The sequence below is a fragment of the Cupressus sempervirens genome, chromosome 6, assembly GCF_028749045.1.
Source record: "Cupressus sempervirens isolate cs-2001-9-10 chromosome 6, ASM2874904v1, whole genome shotgun sequence".
Classification (NCBI taxonomy): Eukaryota; Viridiplantae; Streptophyta; class Pinopsida; order Cupressales; family Cupressaceae; genus Cupressus; species Cupressus sempervirens.
In genome coordinates this window covers 240,367,755-240,393,005 of record NC_143123.1, presented here as the reverse complement: position 1 = coordinate 240,393,005, position 25,251 = coordinate 240,367,755, and the positions used below count along the sequence as shown (strand labels likewise).

General features: G+C 34.1%; 1 protein-coding gene across 5 annotated transcripts in view; it reads left to right on the top strand.

Moving 5' to 3' along the window:
* Nucleotides 1-25,251, top strand: part of LOC149552143 (vacuolar protein sorting-associated protein, putative (DUF1162)) — a 336,370-nt gene that overhangs the window by 53,849 nt on the left and 257,270 nt on the right. For all 5 annotated transcript variants that reach the window (XR_016352867.1, XR_016352866.1, XM_089787620.1 and 2 more), the window contains exons 5-6: nt 11,935-12,891; nt 24,796-25,210. Coding sequence is in view for 3 of the 5 variants with exons in the window: in XM_089787620.1 (XP_089643746.1) it covers nt 11,935-12,891; nt 24,796-25,210 (1,372 nt within the window). In the remaining 2 variants the exon portion in view is untranslated. The remainder of the gene's footprint in view (nt 1-11,934; nt 12,892-24,795; nt 25,211-25,251) is intronic.

The following is a 25,251-nucleotide window of genomic DNA, read 5'->3' as shown; positions in this document are numbered from 1 at the left end:
CCCAGGAGCTAAGCATTTGATTACAACCTCTCCTTAAGAAAGGGAATAAATTGGAAATTAGGATTTTAGATTTTCTAGACTTACAAGATTGAATAATATTTTACTATTATTAATAATTGTGTACATGTTCTCTTGTTAGAGTATTAACATATGATGGAGTTCTACCTATCAACGATCTAGTCACTGACAACAATTTGAAATTCAAGTATATAATTAAGAATATCCTGAAGAATTTTTTATTTTTTATTTTTTAAATTTTTTTTGAAACATATCCTTGACCTTGGCTTATTTCAAATTGTAATTAGAGGAAGGAATCTCCAAAGCTTTTAACATGTATATACTCTTTGTCTGCATCATGTCTTCATGCATAAATGTGTATACTATGTGTCTGCATCGTGTCTTTACGCATTAATGTGTATGCTTCATGTTTGCATTGTGTCTTCATACACTAATGTATATATGCTTTGTGCATGCTTTATATTTTCATATATCCTAGTATATATTTCTTAGCAAGAGCCAAGAGCAAGGGATATTTTGTCAAAATTGGATCAAGGGCATTCTCAGTGAGTGTTGTTAAGAGGATATTCTAAGGAATGCTGTAGTTCTTAGAAATTAAGACAAAGACTCCACATCTTGGAAGGCTTACTAATCTAGAAAGAAAGCAACAATTAGCAAGAGGAGAATCACAAGCACTATAGTACATCAAGGACTGAAGTTGCACTGAGGTACCTAATTGCTTAAGGACAAGCAATTTGAGGAAGGGTGGACTGTCATGTCCCCTATTTTCCTCCAATAAAAGTTATTAAATATATAATGATAGTAAAAATAAAATTAGTTACAATGTTGAATTAATACATTATAATCAAAATATAAACAAATATATTAAATCTATTACTTTTATAATATAATATATCATTAATGCAATGACAATTAATATAATAATACATATAGAGTAATATATTTAATTAGAGGGCAGATATTGAACAGGAAAATCAATAGTTAATTGGAGACATCAAGTCAGTGATATTGAATACTAGTGCAAGAAGTTTGTCAAAGATATTTATTATTTATTCCTTCTACATCTGCTTCATACAATTGCCGGTTAGTTGGGAGAAGACAACTATAAACATTCAGTGATAATTAAGAAACTGCAGTTCAAGCAACAATAACAATAAATTTTCAGACATATAAGTCACATAATAAAATAAAGAGGCATGCCTGTATTTTGATTATGGTATGGAGAAAGTTCAGCATGCAGTATGAAGAGAGTGTGATGAATAGAGCATAGATGGGAAGGTTTCTAAACTTTAGAGCAGAGATTTGTGGCAGTCAATTAGGGAGATATATTCTGAATCCTTAGAAATATAACAGCGAGCATGAGAGAAGGGGAAGATAACAACGAATAAGGGGTGGATTTCATGGTTTAGAGAACAATGATAACAGATAAACATTGATTAAAAGGATTCATCAGTAAGAACAGGAATGAAACCAGTCAGCAATCTAAGAAGTCCAATCTGCAGTTTTTACAGTCAGTTGGGCTGCATGAACTTCAACTGAGGGAAGAATTACATATTAAACACTTTATTTCTTAATTTCTGCTCAACACCTGGACAACACTTTGAAAGGGAAAAAAACAACGACGTATAATTGACAGCGAACAAATACAGGATAACAATTGTATACATTCCTTTCATTACTCATGCAAGGTAGGGAAGACAAGAATCAGAGGGAAGAAGATAATCGGTAATACTGCATAGAAAGATACGTTAGCACTTTGGGAAACCACCGACAGCATTGAACAAGATCCTATGGGTCTCTATAATATAAATCTGATTCTAAGCACTCAATCTGAGTATTTGGTTTATCGATTAGAAGATTTATTGGAGTGAACATTGTTTCCACTGACCTTTAATTGACGGTGTGATTTTTTCCAAGACACCCCCTTTGCGAACGGATTGGTTTCAAATATCCATAAGGTAACGTTGGTTAAGAAAAGGACGATATATATAACTTGCAGATACATTTTTCAGATAGCACTTTGAGTAGCAGTATTGGCTATTCTTTCATTCCACTGTTATTGTATAAGCAAGAGAATAATACCTTACTACAGATCGACAATCCAAGTATACACTATCAAGTCACTAACTGATTAATATAAACTATTAAGTTTGATAATACTTATCCAAGGAGATCAATATCAAATTGAGTCAATAGTGGGAATAGAAGTTCGATCCTTTATCATACCAATAATTATTAGACCTCTTCTTATAATTGAAGGGAAATACCAGCAGATCATTAAGAGTTAATATCAAATATTAATTATTAAGAATAAAGAATCATTATAATAATTCGATTAGTATGGCTTAGTATATAAGATAGGAAAAAATGGAAAATTGTACATAATCACTATTACCAAGTACAATTGTAAGACTAGACAACTACACTCATAAGAAAATAAAGTAATTGATCTGATATTTCAAGCTATACCAAGGAGGGACATTACAATGCATGGGAAAGTGAGAAAGTGAAGTGGGATGAATACATTTTCTAGATAAGGGAAGTCCAAACTTATGGTACTACCAAATTCTTGGTAGATGTACCCGATGCCCTAGTAGATGTTGATTTCCTATTCATTGCTAGAGCTAATTTAGAATGGAGGAATGCGACCATCGAGCAAGGCTTGGAAGAAGTCTCGGAGCTGCCAAGGGAAATGGAGTGCCTCAAATAGATCCTAGACAATGGCATCAAGTGCATTGATGTCAGGATCATGGAAAATGAAGATATACCTGACAGAGGACAAGAAGTGTTGGCTTCTTTTCAAGACAGGATCAAGATAATGAAAGAAATTTGGGAGTAGACAGTAAAGGACTTCACCACCATCGCACGTGCGGACTCTATGATGATTTTATGCAGGGATCATTTGGAAGCCCATGAGAAGAAAATGGATCATGTCCACAGGATTGAACGTGTCTGGAAGCTGAGGCTGGAGCTGATCAGAGTTACCCTACGAAAGGAGTTAGTTGAATTTGTTGCCGTATACAAGAAATGGAAGGATGTAGGTTGCAGACTTCCTGAAAATCAGGAGCAACAGGCCAATTCCAACGTAGCTGTTGGGAATTGACTAGATAGGATCTAGGGGCTATGTGCCTTAGTTTGTTTTCCTTTTAATTAGTTGCTAAAAGATTATGTTTTTAGAAAGTTAGTTTCCAACTCCCTGCGGGAGTTAGTTTTAAAAAAACTAAATCTTGGAGCCCTGGCAGCTATATAAGTTTATTTTGAAGACTTTGATAGGGTCGGCACTCTGGTTATTGATACTTTCATAGGTAATATCAATTTTGGATTGTGATACTGTTATAACAAATGCAATACTATCTAAATCGTATGGTTTGATATACAAGTTTTGGCTGGGAAATCGTATGGGTTTCCTGAAGCATGCTTTTATTTTTGTATGGGAGTAAGTGTATGTGTAGCCAATTCATTCTTTGCGTTACATATTGTTGATTTTGAATCCTGATAACAGAGTTGCCTTTATTGTACTCGAGTTTATTTAGATTTGTTTCACAGTAACATGCGGTCATGTGGCTAATAATCATTGCAAAGTTTGAATTATTTTTTAACCTGTGCATTCTTTTCATCATTGTGAACTGAATGTTATGCCTTACGCTTTATGGTGAAAAGTGATTTTTGAAATGATTCTTTCACAATAAGATTTGTGTTGCTATATCTTTGAAGTTAGGAAGCTGTAACTGTAAATACAGAGAGTTCGTTATCCGAAGAATCTTTGAAGTTAGGAAGCTGTAACTGTAAATACAGAGAGTTCGTTATTCGAAGAACTCAATTGTTAGTGTTTATGCTTTTCTCCAATTTGGGAATAGAGTCAAAAATAGGTTACTTTTTGAAGAGGGAAAAACTGTATACTAACAATCTATCATAAACCATGTAAAGGGTAGAATAACAATGGGTGTTCAATTGTTGTTAAGATATTCTTTTTGTTGTGTCCTCAGGAGATAATTTTTTTGTAAAAATATGTAGTTGCAGCTGCAACCAGCAAAGTATGATAAGCATAATAAAATGAGCAATTGGCAATTCTTCTTTTATTGCATTTAATCTTTCTAAGCAATCATATATTTTTTGTAAAACAAATATGAGCATGGTATTGATTAAGAAATAATCATATATTTCAAGAAACTTTAAAACTTAAAACATGGCCAGCAACAGAAACACCATAGAAATGAGGTGACCAACGGTACCATCACTTAAAACTCCTTGGATCTATGGATTCAAGTTTTGTGAGATATGCAAAGTTAGAAAACATGGAAAAGAGAATGAACGAAATGACAACCCAAATTGGGTGAGGTCAGGAGGAGACTGAGCCCTTGCTTTCACCTAGAATTGAACCTGAGAATTTTGGCCATAGTGAAAGAGGCACTCAAGCCTCACCAACCCAAACTGAGAAACAGAAGAACCCAAAAGTTTCATTGTTGGATAAACCCTTTAAGTATAACTAAAGGAATCTTTCTAGTACCCGTCATGTTTCTTTTCCAAAGAAATTCTCTGATTAATTTTTCAATTTGAGAGATGACATATTTAGGTGCATGAAAAACTGAAAGATAATAATTAGGAATAATAGATAAAACAAATTTCACCAGAATATGTTTTCCAAATAAAGACAACTATTTAGGCTTCCAAGCAACAATTCTACTCTTGATATGATCAATAATGGAAATCCAGTAGGATTCCTTAGTGGCATCCATAAAGAAAGGAATTTCGAGGTATGAAGAGGGTAATTCACCCACTACAAATCCCATAGTGTGAACAATGTCACTTTGTAAAATATGAACACTTTATCTCATTAAGTGGGGAATTTAAAAAAAAGAAAAGGAAATAAAGAATAAAGAAGGGAGTGCAAAGAGTCACCAAGTTGGTTTCAAAAGAGGAGAGGGCTCATTTTGTAGGATACTTGGTTTTATGAATTTGGATTTCATTTTCTCTCTTGGAGAGTATTCAAAAGCTTGATCTTTCAGTAGGTGAGAGAACGAAAGCACTTGAGCGTGGGACAATGGACGGAAACCCATTCTCAGTTGGAGACATCGCATAAGTGTTTCACATAGTGCTTTAGTTTCATATTTCTGATATCCAATCTTGTTGTGTTTCTGTAACCACAATTGGATTCTTGGTTGTTTGCTGAAGAAATTCAATGAAATATTAATTCTAAAAATTTATCTCAACTGGAGATTAATTGCAATATCATATTGAGACTTTAGATTTTCTGGTTGATTTATGAGACTTTGTTGGTGAAATTTGGAATACATTGAATGAATAATATTATTTAAAATTCCTGAGATTTATGTATGAGATTTGGGCAAATATTCGTTTAGGGGTTTTACAAGAGACTTCATCACTTCAAGAAGATCATGGCCAAGAAAACCAAGATTTCCAAAACCAACAAATGCAATAAGATGATCTCCAAATTTCTTAGTAGATGAAGCAATTTGGGAATATGCCATCATAATTAGAGGCTTGATAATGTTGACTATCAAGAGATATTTTCTTATCACCAAAGAATAAATCAAGTCTACAAGATAAAAAAGTTGAGGTGGCACCCACTCATGTTCAACCAATTAGAAGGCTCCAGTTACACACGTCCAAGCACAGTCAATTAGATTATTCCAAGAGCATATATGGAAGTTTGCATCTTGCCTCTACCTAATTGATTTTCTCATTGGTTCTCGAAAGCATTGTAATTTTCTTATTGGCCCATAGCGTGGTGCTTTCTTGTAATTGGATGAGCATTGAAACTTTGTTGTGGCTAGGTAGATAATGGCATTGTTGGCTAAATCTTTCCCCTTGATCTTGACCCTTCATTGTAATTGAACAACTATAAAAGGCCAAGGACTTCTCATGTGTAACTCATGAGGATTAGATTATATTTTCTAAGGGAGAGACCCGGAAAATTGCTTCTATAAGACTGCCAAATCATTCTTAATTCACAATTGGTCTTCATGGTGACTTGTTTGTATCATTTTGGAGTATTGCATGGTTTTTACATTGCCACACTTAGATTAGAGCACATTTAATGTTGATTAGAAAGAGTGTTTAGTTGAATGAATGATATTTTTGATGCATTTTTGGTGAACTTGCTTAGACCAAACCACTAGCTACTTGTTGATTATAAGTTTGCCTTGCATGGTTGAATGATATATTTATGAACTTAAAGTTGACTATTGCCTGCAAATCGATATGTATCAATGGATGGTGTTAATGGAATGGTGGTAGTTTGAACATCTTACATTTTTCTTAGGAGATCGCATTAGGTTAGTTGATGTCAATGGCTAAATAAGGTGTAGTAGAGTCACCAAGACATGCACAATTTCTTGCATTGTAGGAGTAGATCAGCTTTCTAAACCTATATCCCATAGAAGTTTGTTGTTGGAAGAAGTTAAAGTAGTTGATCCATTGAATGAACAATGTAAGTCCCTTTGTGCAACCAACATATCACATCATTATAACTCGGTGAAAGTCCACAATAAGAAGGAACCTTGAGCTTGCCTCATTAGATCACACAATCTATTTACATTGTTTAGTATATGAGCATCCTTATTCAAGAGAGTTGGAAATTTGGTATTTCATCTTGAAATATTAAGTATTCAATTTTGCAGCTTGTAGTGGAATAAAACTCACATCAATAGGTAAGAACTCTAAGTTTGTGAACTGAGAACTTTATAAAACTGATGGTTCAAGGGAATTTTCTTTAACTTGCACGCTTAAAGTCACTTATATTGTTCTTTATATATTGATTGGTGAGGCTTAACCCTTGGACAATAACTTGATACATGATAGTCAACATACATAATACCATTTATCTTTAGTAAAGTTATTTTGCATTGGGATAAAACTCTTTGTTGGATTTGGTGCTGGAACTTATTGCAAACTCATTTGTACTACGATTATTTAGGAGTTGGGGGTACCTGATAGCCTTGATAGTGGTCTTGTTGGTTTTGGCATTGGTAAGGAGGTCTCTATCCATAGTTATTTTGATGATTTGATCTAGGAGGAGGAGCAACTTGTTGCATTTAAAGGCACTGAGCTCATTAGCAACAATTTTGAGAAGGCCTTTCATCTCCTGCAACTTTGAGGAGTTTTAGGACTAGGGACTCTATTAGAATGAGGGGTCTAATTAGGAGAGGAATAGATATAAGTAAAGATTGGCATTGCAGGCCTAGGAGTCATTTTACTTGACAAAATCGATTTATTTTGTGTTTTTATAGCTATATCATATGCTATAGTCAGATCAGAGCCACTCAAGTAATATAAGAATACATTTTTGAAGGAGGCCTCATTCCTTGGGATGAAATGAAATCTCCTTCCAATTGCTGGTAGACATCTCTTGATGCACCAAACGCATCTATGAAGCTGCCCAAATGTGATTCAATGATGCATTTTTGCTCTTCCTTTTTGTCAGTTTCCCTACAATGCACTCTTAACTTCTGCTCACCACTCTCTTTTCTCCTATTTTTCCAACAAAATGAAATGACAATGCTTTTAGGGTTGTAGAGAGAACATTAATGAAGAAAGAAGCAAATTGAAATTATTTGATTTTAAGTTTTTGTTTCTGTTTAAGTTTTCTTTCTTCATAAAGTTTTAGCCATGGGACTCACCAAGACTTGGTGAGTCCCAACACTATACGATTTTTGTGAGGACTTGATAGACTCCAAATCTTGGTCCTAGGGACTCATAGACCATGCCCCGGCTCGCCACTTGCTGAGTACTTGCCAGTCCATGCGAGTCTTGTATCACTGCATATGATATCGTAGTTTTCACTTTTATATGGTATAATAATATGCATGTCTTTAGCTAACAACGCTTCATCCATCACTATTTGTTTTAGCAAGGAAAATGGAATAGGCAAAGCCTCCTTGTCCTTTCTGTGACTTAGCAATGCAACGGAAGTCGTTCTCTCTTGTGAATATTTTTGCTCCATTGGTAGCCCTTTCTATACCTTCCTTCGTTTCCTTCTTTCTTTTCTTTTTTATGCTCTTCTGTAACCTTCTAATCCTATGAGCATATATAGTCATCAAGTGCACAATTGTGCAGATATTTCACCACCTCACTAAAACTAGATTCATTATCAACATATCCCATTAGAGTCACCATTGATTTCATCTAGTAAAAACTGAGGGTCAATCGAAAGTTCCTTGATGTGCATTTTTAAACTGCTGATAATTGTGTGAGCCTTTATAGTTTTGGACAAGTTCTTTCACCAAATGAAGGGGGATGAAATGGAACCTCTTGACTATGAAAATATTGCTGATATCTATGCTACCCTTGAGGGCCTCAAAGAGGTGCAGGACAGAAAATGGTGTGCTAGTTGTAGTGAAAGATGGGATATTTATGACATTAGGAAGCTTTATAATAATAGCAAAGTTGATAAAGCCATGAACAACCTGATGAATGTGACAATGATAATTTAAAAAATGTCTCTAGTGTCATCACATTGCAAGCTGAAATCAAAATACGAAAGCATAAGGAGGAAAAGAAAGAATTAAAGAAAAAGATGAAGAACTAGGTATAAAAGAATTAGATTGCTACAGAATGGAAAGACATTCTAATTTTTTTGACTACTGGTTGAAGACCCTGGTTGCTAGCCATGAGATTTTAGTTTTGTTCTGTGTTGTTAGTGTGTTGCGTCTCAGTTGTTTTGTTGTCCATTGTCTTTAGCTCTAGGTGTTGGTTTAATTAAGCAACTCCTTTGTAATGCCCTCTTTCAGGATATACCTATTTTTTTCAGCAAGTATTTACAAGAGTTTTCTTTCACTAGATTACACAGTATGAATTGGAATTAGGAAAACTAACATCAACAAAATGATAATTAGGTTTCGTACTTTAAACATGCATACTGTAGCTTCAACCATAAATGAAACTTGAGGGGTAAGCAGCATTGGATGCAGAGAGACTATCCTCCACAATTGAACCAAAGAGTGATGAAGAACCAGCGAAGTCAATCTGATCCCTTGGCCCTCAAGCAACTAACCTAATGGGCCCCCACAAACAAACAATTCAATGGGTGCCCACAACTAGCCACTTCAGTGACGTCCATTTAATCGATGGGACCTGTACTGCTGCATCTCTTTATTGTGTTTACTTGCCAGCTTGTAAGATTGCTCTATTTATATCTGATGTATTATTAATAGTTATAAATCCTTGGTGGATTGCCAGCAATGACTCATATAAGAGATTAAATGATAGACTTAATCACTTTGCATACCAATTGGTCTTGTAAATACAAATGGCTGGTATTTTCTGAAAGCAATTTATATTTGAGAACTCTCTTATCTCATCGATCCATTTCTTTTATCAATTAATTTGTCCTCCTTCCATATCTTTCATTTGGAGAGAGACACATCTTTTCAATAACACTTTGGCAAGGGTTGCTCCTTTTCAAAGCTGGGTGCTGCTTCAATTTAATTAATTTTATTTACATACCCTTTGGGGATTGTTTCCTCCACAGGCTTCTTTGTCGACTACCTGATTCAAGTGCTTCCTCCCTTTTATTAATTATTTTACCTTGTTTTGGTCAGCCTCCATCCATTTATTAATATTAATGCCTAAACCTAGGTCGGCTCTAAGCATGGACCTAACTAGAGGTGGCCCTTTTGTGGAATACTATTTTTGTTTTATTTGAGCATCTGTGTTTATATATGTATGGCAGGGATAGACATCCTTTTGGTTGTCTCTGTTTTGTCTTTAATGTTTCAATGAACTTGTTTGCTTTGCAAGGGATTGTGACCCTTCCCAACTTATACAAAAAAAACAGTTTAAGACCCTTTCCCAACTTATATAATGAAAAACAGTTTTTGCCTTTATTTGCAGGAAAGGTTGATCCTTTACTTAAAGTAAATAAAAGATATGATGTATGCCTTATTAGTGCCTTGATATAAGATAATTGGGATGAGGTGGGACTAGAACATGATACAATTAATCTTAAATTGGTTAACTGATCTTGACAGTGCCTTGTGCAGTAAACCTATTTCCTTTCTGGTACCTGATAAAATACAGGAAATGTATCAAGAACTTTTTAGCTTACTTACCCTAAACTGTCAAAGTCCAAATAATAACCAAATAATGGCTTTAGCAGATACAATTGTGGAAATGAATAGAGTCAATCTAATATCAATACTTAATACCAAAACATTTATGTAAAAATATTTAAGAACACTACAAACCTCAAAATTTACATGAGATCTTTTGGAAAATCTTTTATAACTAGTCACTTCATGAGTTGTCACTCTTTCCAGCTCAACCTTTCTCATCTTTCTCTTCTACATCTCCCTTTCATTTGTTTCATGCCCCTTCTTGCATGTGCTTTTCTCTCTCCTCAGCCATCGTTTGCTTGTAAGGCTCTTCTGTTTAAACTCTTCCTCCTAGAGCTCTTTTGTTTTGCTTCATCTTCCTTTTTTTTCTTCTTTTCTTATCTTTTTCCTTCTGAGGCCTTATGCCCTCTTTTGTTTCTTACACACCCCTTTTCTGTCCTCTTTTCTTTTTCCATAACCTCCTTGTTTTGTTCTTGTTCTTCCTGGTTTTTTCTTTCATATGTTTGTTTTAACTTCTTATTCTCATTTTGGTTCACCACGTGGTTGATATCCTTGGTTTTTCTTCTTTGCCATTTTAAAACTTCCTTGAACTTTTAGTTTTCACTAACACGTGGTTTTCGCTTTGATAGTTTACTTATTATCTGGTAACATAATTTTCTTATGTCTTATAACTTCACATCTATATTAATATGTTCAGTACCTGGGATACATCAAGAGAAATTTTGTTTATTTTCCTTTTTTTGTTTGATTAGTTGTTAGTATTTTATTAATAACTTGAGATCATATCATATGTTATTCTGACAGTTTAATAACTTTGTTTATACTTAAATATCTTTGTTATTATCATTTTTAGTTTTTACCTTTGCATTGACCTGGTTTTGCATTTTAATTAGTATGTGAGTTTCTTTTTGTTATTCAATATTTGTTATTTTGTATCATAGTCCTTTTTATTACTTTTTAAGTTTTTTGTTATGATTTTATTACATTATACCATTTTATATTTTTTTGTCTTATCTTTACCCTCCATAAATACTCAATATGAATAATCGTACTATTAATTTTGTATATATTAGTTTGCATATTTAACTTTCTTGCTCTTATTTTTGTTCTTACTATTGGCTTACCATTCTATCATCTCCTAATCCTCTTGTTCACCGCAGTCCGTTTACTCCCATTTCCCTCACCAACTATTGTAGCAAGACTTATCTGCAATGTATTTGATTGTTTCTCATGGTGATGGTGGATCACCGAGAGTGATCCTAAACATTGATGCAATTTTTTTTCTTCTTTTAATTCCAAAACCTCTCTTACAAATTTTGGTGGCTCCATTCTCTCCTTTTAGGGTATGGAGTAGTGAACAAGTTTTTCTTCTATACATTGAAGTAGAAATAAGATTTGTTAAATACAAGATTCATACAAAATGCTTCTTTTAGATAAATTGTGTATTTCTTAAATTCTGTTAAATCCCTCCTTTTGGGATAAACTTTTTTTTTTGTTTCCATGACTAATGGATCTCTTTCATCAAATTCGCTTGGAACTTGCTCTCATCCTTGCCTGTTGGGTTACACTGCACCCATTAAGTTGATTGTGGTATTTTAACCAAATTTAACACGTTATCATGTCTATCTGGATTTTAACCCATGGCTACATTATGGAAGCTCCAGTGCCTAGTCCTCATGCTTATGACCATTTAGTCAAAGTGTGTATAGGTAATCAAGTTTTTGTTGCCCTTACATTGATATTCAAGTTTTTGTTGCCTTTATATTGTTATTCAAGTTTCTGTTGCCATTGCTATTAATTGTAATACTAATAACAGAGCAAATGTTATTAATCTATGCTCCAGATTTTTGAAGATTATGTTGGTGGCATCTTGGATACTTTTAATCGATTTGCTGGAAGGGATAAATATTTTCAACAAGAACTGTGCAGAGATTTGAAGCTCAGTCAAAATACTGATTATTTTGGAAGCAAGCTACCGTTTACAAGCTTTAAAGTTGTTTCAACATTGGATCTGGAAACAGTGGATCTCTGTTTTGAAGGTTCCAGGGGATGTTTTTCTGAGCACAGCTGGAAAGAAGTAGAAAGTGGTTCTAAGTATGTGACAAAGTATACAAGGAGAAAGGAAAAGTCCAAGATGGATGACATTTGGAGAAGGTTTGCTTTGCCCGACATAGACATAAATCTTTCCTTCCAAAACTGTGTTATGGAGTTTTCTTGGCTGGATAGCAAACGGACAATGTTTTCTTTGAGTATGTCTGAGATTCATGCCTATGTCAGTGACAGTATAACGAGAAATTACAGAAATTCACAAAACGAAATTAGTGAATTCAAATTTAGACAAGTAGAAGGAAGTACTGGAACACATCCCATGGTTTTAATGGAAACATTTTTTTCTAATTGCACATTCAAATTATGTGTTGGTTTGCATGTTTATGGTCATATTCTTCAAGAAGTGACCACCCGGAGTACAGCTGGCACTGGCAATAGTCTGGCATCACAAACGACATTGGGAAGTGCTAGTCGTGCGCTGCCTTATGAACGTTTTAATATGCATCTAGATGAAATCCAACAGGAGTCTCCAAAAAGAAGAAATATACCAGAAAACCATGTTGGGGACATTTCATCTCCAGTGTCAAGAAATTGGCTTTTATTTGATGTTGACCTCAGTGAATGCTTAGTCACAGACAGTTCCCTTGAAACACTTATTTCGGAAACAATGAAAAAGGTATCTGGAGGTAGACGATTGTGTGCTTCATTTGCATTGGAAGAAGGATTTAAATCTTTCTCTGGCGATGTGCAGGTAACTCTTTTATTTTTATTAGGTTAAATGTTTGTGTGCTCTTCAATGATACCACAGAGATGACATCATAACGTTCCTAATTCAGTGTTAGTTCTTCCCTTTACTATTTTATTGTACTTGCCTGGGGGTTGGCCCCTTTTTAGGTTAGCCCAAGATTGTGTTCGCTTGTTTTCTGGGGACCTTTCATTGCCCTTGTTCTCTGCTATTGTACTTGTTATGTCTTCCAGTCCTGTTGACCTAGTTTTGTTTATTTTTTGACATTAATTTCTTTTCTTTCATTCTAATGTTTTGAAAGACATATCTGAATGCTTCAGTAATGAAATATTCATTGATATGGTGGAGACGTCAAAATCCTAGTGCAAAAATCTTTCTTGGGAATAAATTGGCAAACCAAAAATTTTATTTTAGCATAAGCAGGAAAAAAATTGAGTAGGAATAGGGAAATAAGACATTGATGCTGTGTCAAAATCTCTCAGAAATATTACAAACAACTGCGGCAGAATGAAAAAGCAGAAAAAATGCTTAATGTACTGGTGAAATTGTGATTTAATTGCAAAATATCGTGATTAATGAAAAAATAGAAAAAATGCTTAATGTACTGATGAACTTGTGATTGAATTGCAAAATATCGTAATTCTATAATTTATTGGATCAAAATGAGTTTGGCCAAGAAATTACAAAAGCTGCTTTCTTTTAAATCTTTAATCCATTTGATTGGCCTGCAGACTGAGCTACAAAGTATGACAGTAAAAAATCAAAATCTTTGCTTGTTTAGTTAGTACATCTGCATTCTAAATATGGAAGAGTAACCACGAACTGCCAATACTCCCAACAATTCATTGAGTGGCCTGCCATGAACTGTCACTTAAACACATTCATGGTTGCAGGTTCAATTGTAATTTTGGGTGATGCCATTTCTTTCCACTACAACAAACTAATGCTTTTTGAACTATTGGAACGTATAGCAGTTATGTTAATAAAGAAATATGCGATAAAGGTACAGCTGACTTGGCAAGGAGTGTAGTGTACAATTCACTTAAGCTTAAGATATTGAAAATAAATTAGAAAATATCATTTTGGCATCATAACAAATCTTGAGTATCATTAAACTAGATTCAGCGTTTTAAACATCTGAAATTGCGAGTAACATTTTTCCCTTGGGATACTAATGACACAACCTTTTTTTGATTTGTTAAGAGAGGGTCAAATGGCTTTCTTCGATAAAGAAATAGGAGGTTTATATTCAGAAAAATGAAAAAGAGCCCGAAAGCTTGTTTTTTTCCCCCGATCTGTAAGCTGTAGGGTAAGGGTACATTCCCTTTTATTAAATCATAAATGAAATCAAGATGCATCAAATCTGCCTTGCAGGAAGCAGATAAAGTAGAAGAGAAAGGAAGAAAAGAGTAGGTCTAAATTTCTAATAGAAAGAGAGGAAGCTTTACAAAAACTACCAGATTAAGAAAGAAGGATACAAGACCACAAGAAAAGTCTGCAACAGCAAAAAGCTAACAGCTGAAGGCACAGACCCAGAGAGAAACTAAACTTTTTTCTTCCGAGATAGGAAAGCTTCCATTGTCCATTGGGAGCCTTCCTCAATGACTTCCTTAACTTTGTTGCAGGCTTTTTCAGCCACAAAATTCCTCCCTTTTTTCCTCTTAGAAGCACTGCATTCTTGTTTAGCTTTGTCGCTGACAGTCTGAGAAATTCAATATTTCCAAGCAGCCACCACTAAGTCATGATCAAAATAGTTTGGATTCAAAAGCCTCCTTTCAACTCAATCGTCCTCCTCAGCCTTAGAAGAAATATCAGTGCTACTATCTAGAGCGAAAAAATGGGGAAAGGTAAAGGCTCCACAGATCAGACTGGAGAAAAAGAATCTGGAAGCTACACTTGAATAGACCCCGAGAGAGGATGAGATTCAATGAACTTTCCATGATTTCTTCAAATGAAACCAGCATCCAATGATCCAGATTTCTTAGTCCATTTTCTAAGGCTATCATGTTGTAATGTCCCCTTTTAGGATAACTAGGAGTTATGGGACAATTACTTGGATCCCTTAGAATTACAATTTCTGATTTTGCCATGAACTTGTGTAATTGAGAATAACAATTATGAATGTGACTTGCTACTATGATTTGTACAATTAGGAATATGCTTAAGTGCATTGATGAATTTGCACTTAGTGCATACTTGAGAAGGGTGGTGAATCGGCACACTTCCTTAACATTAATTTGTCCAGAGCACTCTTAAACCAATCATATACGAACATGAAAGCACATCAACACCATACATCATGAACACCAGAATTTGTGTGGAAACCCAAGATGGGAAAAACCACGAAGAAACTAATTCTCATGAAAAGAACACCAATTAAGGTGATTTTTCCAAGGGCTCATTGCCAGTTTTCTCATTGCAGGTAAGGTTCATTGTCGGTTGGTCTAACTATCCAGAAATGATAAGGTTCAATGTCAGTTGGGCTAACTAGCTAGAATTGGTAAGGCTTACTACAAAAAAGATGAAGGCTCACTACTAGGTAGAAGAATAATGTATAGGAATCCACCATTGGAATAATTGTCACCAACAACAACAACACTGGAATGATATTACACTCATCAATATACAGATCTTTCTTTGTCAGATTCACATTCATCACACTCACATCTACATTGTCATCAATCATGTTGATGTTTGATAGCTTCAGTTAGATAAACCTATATATAATTATATATGAGATATAATTTATATATGTGTGTTCTTTATATTGAGATATAAGGTCATTTTTATATGAGAAGAATCAATACAATATATATATGAGATTAAATTTGTTATTAAAAATACTTATCTGATTAATGAATAGACATGTCCCATGAAGGAACATGTCTATTCATGGCCCATTCTCAATATGTATATGTGGATTTTGCATTTGGAACAAATATACCAAGAAGGCAATGCTTAGTACATTTGCAACGGTTCCAAATTATCAACATGGTATCAGAGCCAGACTGCAAATGTACAATGAGAAATGAAGACCAATAATTTTGTAAATTGAAGATATGGACTACAAAGTCCAACAAACGCAACACTTGTCATGGAACTCAACGTTGAGAAAAGGTGAACCAGAAGAGGGATTGGCAATAGTTAAATTTTTTTGTGAGATAAACAAATCATCGAATAAGGTGAGCAGAACTGATTGCAGACAATAATAAGAACAGATAAAGAATTGAATCCATACACCAGGAAGCGTACTAAGTCTTGGTGTGAACAGGACTTGGATTGGCTGTATTGTCCACATCAACCAATGAGACTTGGTGACAAGAGCAACTGAAATGTCTAATATCTACTTTCAACATTTCCTATGACCCTTTGGACTTTCTAGTTACGCGAGTATTGTTAGCAATGAGTTATCCAATGGAAATATATGATAATAGCTTGAAATTTCAAAAAAGATGATGTCAATATTATTACTATATATGGGCGGACGGGGACAAACACATACATTGTTAGTAGAGTTGCATTTTTTTGAAAAATATAATTAAAAATGACTTTATTTTATGTTTTAAAGTTACTGTATCACTTATGATTTATCACTTAAGTGATTTGTGTCATTATAGTGCACTTAATGTTATAATTTAACGTCGAGTTGCTTTTTAATTTTTCACTTAAATGGCTTTATGCACTTTATAGTCTAATTTAATATTGAGATTTCCCGTAATGTTTTATTTAAAACGTTTAAGTGAAATGTTATTTTTTGAACATATTTGCACATTTAATGTAAAAATAGTGTAAATATGATATTTGACCTTTTCAAGTATATTTTCTTAATGAATCAATCAGACATAAGCTAAATAGAAAACTTAAGTGATGCAACTCCATTACATGTTCTTTTTTGAAATCAGTTACATGTAAATGCATCTAGAGAGCTCGATTTTGGCTTGGATATGCAAGTGCATTGCATATTTAAACACACAATCATTCCTAAAGAGTGTGATTTTGGCTTGGAGGTGGAGTTTTGGTCAAAATACATGTAAGTGTATAACATGTAAATGCAAGGCATAAAAACATGACATGCAGTGGGCCCTTCTAACCCTGATTTCGATCTATAGATGGGTTGTATTCATTTGCCTTGCACATTTTAAAAGTATATTTGATCATTCTAAACCCCTTTTGGATTTGCTTCTAAAAATGTCGCATGCATTGGCATGTAGAGAGTGCAATTTTTGCATCCATGTCAAATGCATGCATTTGTCTTTGTAACATCCACTTTTCCTGGGTCTTAACTAACAACTAACATATCAAAGAAATACAATTATTACTTCATTATCATAGGAAGACAATTATATCAGTTACGCTTGTGTGAATGAGATTAACGGTTACAATCAGTTAAAGAAATTTCATAACTAACAATTGAAAACAACTTCAATGAATTTACTATGGAAATTAAAATCCACATACCAGGGAATTCGAAACCGAAATCAATCTAGGGATGCTTCTGCAAACACCCAGGTTAGTCCACCAATACCACTTAGGATCAAATGACGATTACCATCCAATGCCGCTATATCAAAATCAAATGACGATTACTATCAGATACCACTATATCAATTAGGGCATCACATACCACTGTATCAATTGGGGCATCTATTATCACTGGATCATTTAGGGCATCACATACCACCGTTTTAATTAGGGCATCAATTACCATTGGATCATTTAGGGCATTAGATACCACTGTATCATTTGGGGCGTTAGATACCATTGTATCATTTAGGGCATCAGATACCGTTGTATCATTTAGGACATCAGATACCGCTGTATCATTTAGGACAATAGATACCTCTATTTCATTCCTTTTCTTCCTATTGCTAACTGTGGCAATAACATAAGATTAGAAGATATGCTTATAATCATTATTCTCATAAATTAAAGACTGTAATAACAATCTTATAGATATATTTCATATTTAGTTGGAAGAACATCCGATCTAACTGGTTATCAATTACATTGATGAGAAAGGTTGCTTACAAAAAAGGAAAATATCTGAAACGATGATATATAACAAATCCATTTTATCTTCTTACTTGAATAAACATCACAAAAGTAAAATACCTGTTACCAATAAATGTTTGAATGCTCAACTTATCCTTGTTTGATGCAAGTCCTAACACCTTGTGGAGAGGGGAAACATTGTCAGGGGCTTAACCACCCAACCACGGACCTTAAACTTATCCCCACACTTTTTCTAACCAGAAAGGCCCTCCTTACTCGGAATAAACATGGAACACCTTGTCAGCCATTGAGTATTCCTGGTACTTAATCACACCACTCGACTTGACAACAGAAAATGAATTGGACATGCATGAGCTTTTAAATGATTCCTTTTAAAAATAATATATATTGTTATGTCACATCCGATTCTATTTCATGTTATTGCAGATTTGTCTCTCTCACCTCTTCACCTCTTCCTTGGCCATATAGTCAGGTGAGTCCCGGGTGTATAAATATTAGAGTAAACCAACTTATTCTGCTGATCCTCAGCTAACGTATGAATATCACATGTTTTAGTATATCACAGCTTCTATGGTTTGAGAATAACATCTTAAGACTTGCAAAAGTACAATTCGATTCTGACTTATAGCAATAAAAGGAAGATGTTTGGACTCAACATGACAATTTGTCTTTACTCAATAAGGAAAGATTAGTCTCTTTGATATTATAGTGTAGACTTTTCATGGACGTACTTCCTTCTGCTATACTTTATAATATAGAAATAAAAGGATGAAGATGTATCACTCTGAAAAGAAGTGACCACATAACTTGGTCTAATGTAATATGGAAACGTGAGCTTTGGCTTGATGCTTAATAGCCAGCTTCCTCACAAAAGCAATCCGTATGCAATATCAGAACGAGTCTGATTTCTGCCTTCAACAAAGGTGTAAAAACAAGGAGTAAAACTGTGGAAAGAAAATGCAAGAGTAAAATTATGTGGAGGCAAAATACATATTTGACTTCTCTCGGCTTCCAAATATAAGTTGATAAGGAAAATATATATACATATCAATTGATTATGGAAAGTCGACTACATAACCTGGTTGTTGAAAGAAGGAAGAGCCTTGGTGGGGTGCTAACAATCCAATTCTTCCACTGGAGAAATTCCGAACGCACAATCTCTAAGTGATTAATAATCACGACTTTCAACAGAACCAGAAAAGAGAAGGTAAGGACGTGACAAATATTGCAGAGATAAATCAGAAATAGAATGGGAAGAGAAAATCAATTCTTGTTCTCGGTTTCTCATGGCTCCCAAATATATAGGGGCATTCGATTTCTCAAAGGCTTCCAAGAAGCCGTAACTCTTAAAGCAAATGTTTTGCCTTCTTGGATACCGATATAATATGCCAAGTATGCATTTTGGTTTCAAGTAAAGAATTGAATAAATAAGGAAAAGAATTTGAAGATTATAAGTCAAAAGAATATTATAAACATATTTATTTACTTGCACGTAAATATATCTTATTAAGATGACACATAGTAAATGTTTATCCAAGGTCATACCTTTTTAAATTTGTATATCTAAATGCATGTTTCATCTTGGAATATTTATTTTATCTTCTTGTACATGCATTTAAATGTACATATTAAATAGATAAAATCTTGTATACGAATAATATTATGATGTCACCTTTAATTTATATTTATGTGTACATACATAAATATGTATTATAATGATGTGGTGGAAAAGTCAACCAAAATCCATTTGAGGTACGCATTAATTAAGTTAAAAATATTAATATTTTAAATATTTATTTACTAGCTCATGCGTGTCCATCAATTGTATCGTGTTATGCAGTCGCTAGGTCCTCAACCATGGTGATTCATGATTCATACCCATTTGCCCAATGATGGTGATGCTCCTGTGCCTAATTATTTTCTGATAATGCTTCCACCCCTTTGACATGCTCCCTACAAGAAAATTCTCTGCAGTTAAATCATATTACCATAACAAGTTATTGATCATAAATAATCATAATGGCTAACTGCCTTTTCAATTCCATGAATTCATGATAAATAATCAACTAGCATGTTATCTTTATATGAAATTATGATAGTGCGATTTTTCTCTATATGCGATTGCATGATGCAATGCATAGCTTGGAGACCCTATTTTTCTCTCGTGGAGTGAAAATGCCCAAATGCGTGCATTACAAATGCATATTTAAAACATGCTAAGGTCTTCCAAGAACCTGATTTGCCTTGATGGAATGTGTTTTTGCAAAAAATATTGCATGTAAACCACTATTGTAAGCCTGATTTTAGCTTTCATGTGTTTTCCTTGCCCATTTAAACATGCTTTTGGGCTTTCTAAACCCAATTTGGGCTTTCCAAACAAAAACCATTATATGTAAAGAGCATTTCTAAACCTGATTTGCCCAAAATGTTGGAAAGAAAAGGTTTTGCAAATGCATTTGCTGCATTACATGCACATGTGATCCATCCTTGTAAGCCCGATTTTGGCTTACATGCATTTGTCTTGCATTTTCTCGTCATGCGTTTGGAGCTAGACCCCAATTTCATTCCTCAAGTAGGTGTTTCATGCAAAGAGGCTCCAAGACCACGATTTACCTTATCAAAGGCAAAAATCTTCATGTATTATGGCTTCATAAAATTGAATTTGCATAAAACATTGGAGGGAAAGGAATTTTGAAGCCCTTTGCATCAAATACATGCACATGCGTTTGCCCTTGGAGAGCATGATTTGCGTTGTAGATGCATTTTCAAACATGGAAATCCTTCCAAGCACTGCGATCTGCACTTAGGATTGCATGTGCAAGTTCATTGTGAACATCTTGTACATGTATTTGCATCTTCTAAAGCATGATTTGAAGCTGCGTTTTGAATCTTTCAAAGGTATTTGGGCATTGCATGCAAACACACTTGGAGAATCCGATTTTGGAGAGAACAATTTTATTCCAACTTCTTCTTCAAATTTTTTCCCTTTGCTCTCCAAGAAAGTGTGAGAATCTGATTTTGCATGTAATTTCTTGCTTATTTTGCCAATTTGCTGCATTCTTTGGCTTTTTATTATCCATTTGTTCAAATGAAACCCTAGTTCTTTGCATCAAGTTATTAATAAGTTTGATACCTTCATTTTGTTACAAATGCAAAAGCCCTTCAAATTCAAAAATTAAATTGCATGCAAAGTGAAGTTTTGGAGTTTGTTAAAATTTGTGTCAAAGGAAGAGGTATGTTTTTTTTTTGTTGTAAAGTTTTTGTATATATTTTGTTGATTGTTTTGGCTTTTTTTGGAGAAAAGTTGGACATTTTCACCCAAGAATGCAAATGCATTTCCATGCTTTCATCTTCCATGTTCAATCCATTCTCCATGTACATCCAAACTCCGTATTCCTCCAGATGTAATCGCATTCTACTAACCCAGTTACATATTTACATCATGTAAAAATGATGGGATTTTTAGCACATGTGATTGCCTATCATAAATCGGATTTTGGTGAAAGTTCACATTTTTAAATACCAAAATTGACATTTTGCACACATCCATATGCTTCCCACTTGCATTCTAAATCATTCAAAGCAAAAGCCCCATTTTGCCCACATGTAATCCACCATCCAAACTCCAAGTTTGGTCCTTTTTAACCCAAAATACTAGCTTTCCATTCATTTCGAGTCTTCAAAAGCATTCAATAAGTTCTTAATCCATACTTCGAATATTTCTCCCTTCATGGATCTACCATTATTGTTTGAATGTTGAAGTTTTTATGGATCCAATCCCATCGGGTGAAGTTTTCATTATTTGGAATCTTCAAGTTGCAACAAATTCTTCAAGTCAAGATATGTCAGAATTTCTTCAAAGAAGTGAGGCATCCTATCAAATAAGAAATGCTTCAAGTCAAAAGAAGGAATATTCATTTGGTCTTTACTTTCCCAATGGTGGTTTTAGAACCTAAGTTTGTGTGGGGATGCACAAAAGCACTTTAAAAAAAAGTGAGAGAGAGAAATCAATTGAAGATGTTGATGGGAAAGTTGTTTCAAGTTTACTTATGGACATCATTGAGAAGGTTTTCAAAGTGTTAGATACTCCATAATGAGCGAATCTAACAAAGAAGAAATCACAACTGTGGAATGAGGAAAATGAAATATCCCAAACCGGATATTTACTCGATTTCTTTTTCAGTCAATATATTCAGACTTAAAGATAGGCAAATGTATTACAACATAGCAATATAAACCAGTAGATTTTAACGCGTTCTTTCTCAAAATAAGATTTAGGATTCAAGCATATGGAAATGCGTTAGAAACCAACAGAATGAAACCGGTAAACTCTCATAAAACTCTTTAAAACAACGTTATTGTATCATACAACAGCAATACAATAACCAACATTTAAAATCCAATCTTAAACACAAAATTTATAGTTAGATTGGAACACTAAGATAAGAACATGTAAGTGTATATGAGACAGCTGAAGTGACGTCTCCACGAACAATGGGTTTGCATCCACTATCTGCTGGCATGAGGGGCTACGTCCTCACACTGGCTGAAAGATGAAGCTTTCCAAATACTCTCGCAAGAGATAAATTGAAAATCTGAATAATAAATCAAGCATACCGAATGAAACAATCTCTTCTCCTTTTATTCTCACAGCTGTGACTCTTCGACTTCCCTCTTGGCTTTTCGTCTTATCTCTCCTTGTCATCTTTAGCCCACTTTGAATATTAAATTGACCTTTTATAATAAGAGTCCATGCTTTCATAGTCAATTTTAATATTATATAAATGTGTCCTTTAATATTTCTAATGTTCCAAAAAGGGGACATTATAGAAAAGCTTGATTATATCAAGTTTTCAAAAGACAACGTGCAATTCATCAAAGAGAATTAGGAGGCTATCATAAGAAGCACCACCATGGTTGTTAGAGAGAATGCAATGGAACAAAATACAGGAACTCCCGATCCTATGATTGTCCATTATTGTATCGCCAAATATAAGGCTTTTGTTGACAATCTTTAAGATTGATTCAACTTTCTTCATTTTTTTCTTTAAGTTTTTAGCATTTTCAGTTTTGTAGTTGCAGAAGATAGATTACATGTAACTGATTACACAAACCTTCAATGTATGTAATCTAATAAATCTTCTTTCCTCGTTTGACTTATCAAACCTTCAATGCATGCAATCCAATAAATCTTCTTTCCTAGTTTGACTTATTTAAGGTGTTTGAGTTCCTCCCATCTTTTTCTCCACTTTTTTCTCACTCCTTTTTCCTATATAAAGGAGTGACCCCCCATTGTAAAAGTTATCTTTTATTATATGTAAGAGAGCTCTGCCAAACTTGTGAAAGCATAACTGTGATTAAGTAGTAAAAATTTGAAAGAAAAGTGAATAAAAAGAAGCTTTTGGATCCTAAGCTATGAATAGAAACAATTGTGTTAGAACAAATTTGAAGTTGTGATTGTGATTTGTTTCTATTATTTTTTGTTCATGTTATTATTGTATTGTCAAACAGAGCATAGTGAATATAAGAAACAATTAAAGCCGAAGCTGTGATTGGGAGCAATTGTGTTAATATATGACTAGAAGTTGTGACTATAGCTTATATTATTGTCTCAAACTCATACAAATAGTTAGAAATTCTCTACTTTTGGAAGTTTGTGTGTCCCAATGGTAGAGATTTTTCTTATAGAATAGATAAAAGTAGATGTAGATTTAAGCCGATACACTCTCCATTAGCATGTGAGTTGGTGGTTGGTATCGGTATCATTGCTTCCAGCTATTAGATAAAAGTGTAGTATAACAGATTCAACTTGTCCATTACTCACTTCGTGAGTAAGTGGATTCTTTTCGGAAAGAAAGAGGAACGAATATTTGTAATACCCTATAATGTATCTCTTAACTTCTTTCTTACGTTGAGTTGATCCAAGGAACGACGAGAAGGGGGAGCCTTTCCTTAAGGTAGGAGAGACTTTGTCTCACATGCTGTGGTTGGTCTTCCTATTTTGTGGCTGAATTTGCATAAACTGATGGTTGCAAAATATCCACACAACACGCGTATGTGTATGTATATTTGTGGGTGCATGTCTTTTTGTATGTGTATGTGTATGGATATATGTGTGTGTGTGTGTATACATACAAATATTCGTATGTATGCAATGTATATATATGTATATATATGCATAATATGTGTGTGTATGCTTATATATATAAACATGTAATACATACACGCACACACATAGATATGTCATCACAATTGTTATATTAGCATACAAGATGTAACTTAATTTTAACATCATATTTGTGTGTTTTTAATTATTACAAAATTGATCTTATTAGTAGCATTTTGTTATAAAGTCTCATTTATCACAAGGTTTCATATTTAAGTCAGCTATGTCCTGAGGTTTGAAATTCGGCTTTGCTAATCGATTACCTCTCGTCTTGCTTCTTTGGTTTCCATGTCTTCAAGGACATCTCTTATTGCTTTATTTTGAACTCATACTAATTTTTTTGTTTGTTTCTTTCATTTTGGTGGTGAATCATGGAGTGTGATTGGAAGTGCTGGTGAAATCAAAACACACCGTTTTTACAGGAAACCCTGTATTTCAGATCCATTTTTACTAAGAGTTGTGAAATATTTTATTGGCTGCCCATTATGCATTTTGTTTAACCTTAGTAAAATTTTGATGTACTGCAAACACTAAAATTGTGTGGTTGAAGTTCTTTGTCATCAATTGCTGGCCAGTTCTGAGCGATTCAATTCCTGTGGAAAATTATTTTCTTACACTACATCTGGCCAGTGCTAACTTTTGCTATAGTCTTCTGGACTAAATTATGATTAACTAGAATTTTTGATTTGATCTGAAGGCTAAGTATGATAATTTGGAATCTGTATTGGCAGGGAGGCCATTTCATTCTTCAAACAAAACCTTTATCTATTCTCATCCAGTCTTGCAGAGCATATTTGGTTATCTTGGAGGGCATTTGTTCAGTTTTCCTGTCTTCATTTGAGAAACTAAAATTAATTACTTCTGAAGTAACTGGTAAGCGAATGGTGGTTGAAGAGGACCCCTTGCATGTACCATTATGGCGTACACAAAGATCGTCATCTTTTTCTCATGCTTCATCACTACAGAGCACCTCTAAGACATCATGGAACAGAAAGAGATCATTGTCTCTTCCTCACTTTTCATCACAGGAGAGCTTTCGACTGACCTCTGGCATGGGTGGAGTCAATCCAAAGAAGCCATTGATCGGAATATTATCATTCAGAATTCAACAATTTTCACTGGTTTTGGCTCATGTGGATACTTTAGGTAAATGTAATCTAAATTGGTTTAAGGGTATTTTACATTTC